Source organism: Callionymus lyra, chromosome 1, assembly GCF_982586985.1.
Source record: "Callionymus lyra chromosome 1, fCalLyr1.hap1.1, whole genome shotgun sequence".
Lineage (NCBI taxonomy): Eukaryota > Metazoa > Chordata > Actinopteri > Syngnathiformes > Callionymidae > Callionymus > Callionymus lyra.
Genome location: NC_141818.1, coordinates 4,834,886 through 4,839,846, shown reverse-complemented (window position 1 = coordinate 4,839,846; position 4,961 = coordinate 4,834,886). Strand labels below are relative to the sequence as shown.

The 4,961-nt window shown below is 35.5% G+C and overlaps 1 protein-coding gene across 1 annotated transcript; it reads left to right on the top strand.

The window, feature by feature from the left end:
* Positions 1–388: 388 nt before the first annotated feature.
* Positions 389–3,151, top strand: LOC148087519 (granzyme A-like). Its single transcript, XM_087789023.1, has 5 exons — positions 389–514; positions 594–735; positions 1,704–1,851; positions 2,613–2,885; positions 2,957–3,151. Exons 1-5 carry the CDS (start codon positions 457–459, stop codon positions 3,104–3,106), a joined length of 771 nt encoding a protein of 256 aa, XP_087645149.1. The 5' UTR covers positions 389–456; the 3' UTR covers positions 3,107–3,151.
* Positions 3,152–4,961: the final 1,810 nt, after the last annotated feature.

The following is a 4,961-nucleotide window of genomic DNA, read 5'->3' as shown; positions in this document are numbered from 1 at the left end:
ACACCTGCTTAACACTTTCGCACAGTATTTTATATTTTTGTATTTATTTATTTTTTATATTTGTAAAGACTTTAATTTCGGGGAGAAATTAAATGTTTAAAAACAATTCATGGAAAAAAAATAATAATAATAATAATTTTAAGTCGGCTGCAAATATAATTGCAAAACAAAAAATACTGTCAGTGATTTAAGGGAGCTTGAACACAGGTGACATTTTTTGTGAGACTTTCCACACCTGCCTACAACTTTTGCACAGTACTGTATATATATATATATTTTTTTTTTACAGAAACAAATGAAGGATAGAAACATGGTTTTGTCTTCCTGTCTAATCTCCTGCTTGCGATCTGCTGACTTGTGCATTTCCATCGTCAAACCGCATCCTTCACAAGCATAAAAGATTGAGTCGTGGAAGTTGTCAGTGAGTCGCAAAGTTTGCTTCTCACCAATACGACCATGTTCTCTCTGGCAGGTTCGCTTCTCTCCTGCGCTCTCATCCTCAACCTCAAGTCGAGTGAGTGCAATGTTTTTAATCTCTTCTCTGGGTGTTTTTTTTGTTGCTGCTGACAGGTGTTTCCTGGAACCTGTTTCAGGTCATGCTGCTCGAATCATCGGAGGGACGGAGGTGAAGCCTCACTCGCTCCCCTACATGGCGATGCTGCTGGACGAGGAGACGATCTGTGGCGGGACTCTGATCCACCCCAAATGGGTTCTGAGCGCTGCCCACTGCGCTGGGTGAGATACAAGAAGAGAAGGGAAATGTTAGAGTTGAAATACTCATCAAATCTTTATTTATTTCTATAAGAAATGGAATTATAACAATGTAATTTAATTGTCAATTAAATACAAATTCTATTTTAAATAATAATTTATAAACAGATCTGTTAAAATCAGATTATTTCAATATATTTTGGAACATATACGTCATATCTGAACATGATACTTTTCTAAATCACTTTTATTTAATATAAAAAGCACGTTAAAGATGATGTTTTCTGATTTGAAGAGGTGATTATTGAGTCAGACAAACAATACAGTGCGATAAGACAAGTTGCACATTACATCTGGATAGGAGGAGGCCCGGGTCAGACCCGGGATATATGGTGAGGAGATGGTACAGAAGCTGAAGTGAGGGAAGTCTGGGTCTCTTTACTTTGGCCGCTGCCCCCACGACCCCCACCTGGAAGAAGCAGAATACATTTCATTTGATTTTGAATGTAATTTCAAGATGTAATTATAAATAACTGTAATATTATACATATTAGTCATAGCTTAGGTTAATAATTGTAGAACCTAAGAAAGATGAAGAAAAACATGTAAAGTTAATGATTTAAACAAATTGTAAATTGATTTTTCATTCATTACAATAAATAATGAAACATTTATGAAAAAACTGAGCCATATTACTTTAATTTGACTCTTTTAAAAAACTGATTAGGAACTCTCAAAGTCAAACAAAAAATAAAGGCTAAATATTAGTTAATTATTTATTATTTTTGTTTAAAAGTAGATTAAAAAACGAGTTGAACTCAAATACCTTTTGTGTCATTTATAAAGCTGACTATTCAGCTTTATAAATAAACAGGAAAGTATAATAAAGTAAAATAACTAAACGGGAAAACTAATCCATGAAGTCAAATAGTCTTAAATCCTCACTTTTATTTAAGATCCAATTAAAGAACAATGTGATTATTGACTTGTAGGACAGACAAGGAGATCATCCTCGGGGCTCACTCCATCATGAGCAAGGAGGAGGAGGAGGATTCCAGGCAGTACCGGAACATTTCCCTGCTGGTGCCTCACCCCTTCTACGACGCTGAGCTGAAGGACAACGACCTGATGTTGGTGGAGGTGAGAGCACCGAGAGTCTTAACATTCAAACTACTTTTTATTCTGCGGAGTTTCAATTCAAACAACAATTCAAAGAGCATCCCACCCAGGCTAGCTAATGAAAATCACCAAAAAAAATAATGTTTTTATTTAATATAGCCAGATATTTGACTATTTCTAGGGGTCTCATGATGTCAGGGGTCTTAGAATAGAACTGATCAATGTAGACGATGATTGACAGCTAAAAAAAATGTTGGAATGTGAAAATAAGACAAATTATTTTAATGCATTTTTTTCAATCAAATGTACAAAAGGGAAAAGCAGAAATAAAAATGTCTTAAGTTGTTTCTTGAAGGAGTCAGTAGATCATCAAACACAGAGATTCTTCCAAAGCTTAGGAGCAACAGTCTGGAAGGATTTTTCTCCTCTGGTCCTGAACCGTGTTCAGGAACCATCAGTAGATTCTGATCCACAGACCTAAGAGCCCGAGCTGGGGTGTAAGGCTGGATCAGATCAGTGATGGAAGGTCTGACCATGAATAGATAAAGTATGAAAGTAAGAACCAGAATTTTAAAATTGATCCTGAAAGAAACTGGCAGCCAGTGAAGAGTTTTAAGGATCGGAGAAATGTGAGTTCTTCTACTAGAGCGTACCAGAATGACTTGCTGCAGAGTTTTGAATCAACTGCAGGCGAGACAGATACTTCTTGTTTAACACATTTAATTGTAACCAATTAGTCATTATTGGCATTTTTAATTCATTTTTTTCATGTTGTCTCTCAGCTGGACGAGCCCGTGCAGGAGACGGCGACGGTGAAGTGTCTCCAGATGAGCGACGGCGAGTACCCGGAGGCCGGTGAGGATTGTCTGGTGGCGGGATGGGGACTGACCGACTACCACGAGGGGACCGAGACCGACGTGCTGCTGTCTACCCACGTGACCGTGGTGGACCGGATGGTCTGCAACTCTGACGAGTTCTACGGAGGTCAGCCGATGATCACCAAGAACATGGTGTGCGCCGGCTCGGCCGGAGACGAAAGCAGCGACACTTGTCTGGTGAGTAAAAAAAATCCTGTTGAACCGTCACGTCTGACCTTCGTCGTCAGTGAAGGTTTTGCTGCCTGCAGGGCGACTCCGGGGGTCCGCTGGTGTGCGGCGACGTCCTGACCGGGGTCACCTCTTTCGGGTTCGAGTGTGGCCGCCCGGACAAACCAGGAGTGTATGTGGTTCTCTCCAAGGATAAACTCAAATGGATCCAGGAAACCATTTCAGGATAAATTCTTGAGATTCTCTTCACACAAATAAACATTTCTGAGACTGCATTGTTTTTGTTCTCGACTCTTATTGTCCTGGTTCCTCACAGGAAGTCCATGACTTTGTGTTCGTTAACAAGTCATTCTGCCCCAAATTTGTCCAGAAGAACATTCCCAAATACCCCCCCCCCAAAAAAAAACAATCACAAAGTGTACGTCACAACATACTGAACTATGTTTACAAATATTACATCAGATACTTTAGCAGTTCCTGAAGGTACGATGAAGCTTCTGAATACATATGTTGGTATCTCATTTAAAAAACTAACTTTTTCAAGTGACCATTATTTACTATCATTAACATTATTGTGAAAAACTATTTTAACCATTGACTTTTGACTTGACAGAAGTATAAGTCAGTGTTAATGACAACACGTATGATAAAATTGAAAATGAAATAACATTAAAATAACACAAACGTTCAAATGAGTATAATTTTTATGTATTTATATGCAATATGTGGTTTTGTCTTCTTTACTCCGATTACTTTTTGATGCTGCGATGCAAAATAAAAGACAATATTTCACTTGAGAGCAAAGTGTTTTTAAGATGAAATAAGTAAAGATAAAAAGTAAATGAAGGCAAAATTTGCAATTGGGGTGTAGTATGAGCTGCTTGGCAGAGGTCTGCAGGAGGTTTTTTTACTTTTATTTTCTAGTTTTTATTCTAGTTATTGTGAGCTTCTGACTTCACTTCAGCAACTTCTTTCTTTCTGAATTGACCACATTTATAAACCTTAATCCAGGGTCACATGATATTAAGGGGACGTCAAGCAAAAGGAACTAAAGAGTAAAGAAAATTTAAAAAGTAATGCAATATATTGTTAGTAAGGAAAAAAGAAGCAATTATTACAGTAAGTACTTTTTAAACTTGTTGTGTTATTTATACTTCTTTATTTTTATTTTACTATTTATGGACAAAACATTCCATTTTTTTTAACCTAAACAAACTTTTAATTAAGCCCTTAAGCAAATGCTTTTAACAAGTTATTTTGAACTATAATAAAAATAAATAAAATGAACTGGTAGCATTGAGGAGATTATTCATGATTAGTTTAGTATTTAGGCTCAATAAATATAATTATATTGATCTATGATGAAATCTAAATGTAAATTGATTTAACTCTTTTTTAGTGAATATACTTTGAATTATTAACATTATTATTATTATTATTATTATTATTATTATTATTATTATTATTATTATTATTATACAAATATTATAAACATGCATTTTATTAAAAATACTACTACTTTAAATTCTCAATAAAAAAACAAAAATTGTGTGGGGCACCTTAGGGGAGTTGAGGTTCTTGAGAAGTACTCAGGAAAAAAAATATTACTCCGAAAAACAAGGTTATAAAAACTGAAAAAAAGACTTTTAAAAATATACTATGAAAAGCATAAATTATTCACCAGAAAAACAAACCAAGACACAGATTAGCCTAAAAACTTTTCATTTCTTTGTTAATGACACATGAGTCTTAAATAAAACCACATAAAACAAACTTTTTTCTTTAATAAAATGTTTATTTGGAGCTAATTTTGATCAGAATTTGTCAAAAGAAAAAATCTGATGCAGTTTTGATCAGTGTGTGACTATTGAAGTTTAACCCTTGTGTTGTCTCAGGGTCGAAACAGCCTCCCGGGTCATCTTGACCCTTAGACAACACCCGTGATATCTCGAACACATGTCAATCATGTAAATAGAGTTAAACATATTATAAATAATTCTATACTAATTTAGTGAAGCTCACGTTTTGGAAAAGAAAAAAAACCTTGAACACGTTTTCTCTGTCGCAACAAACTTGACCACGAGC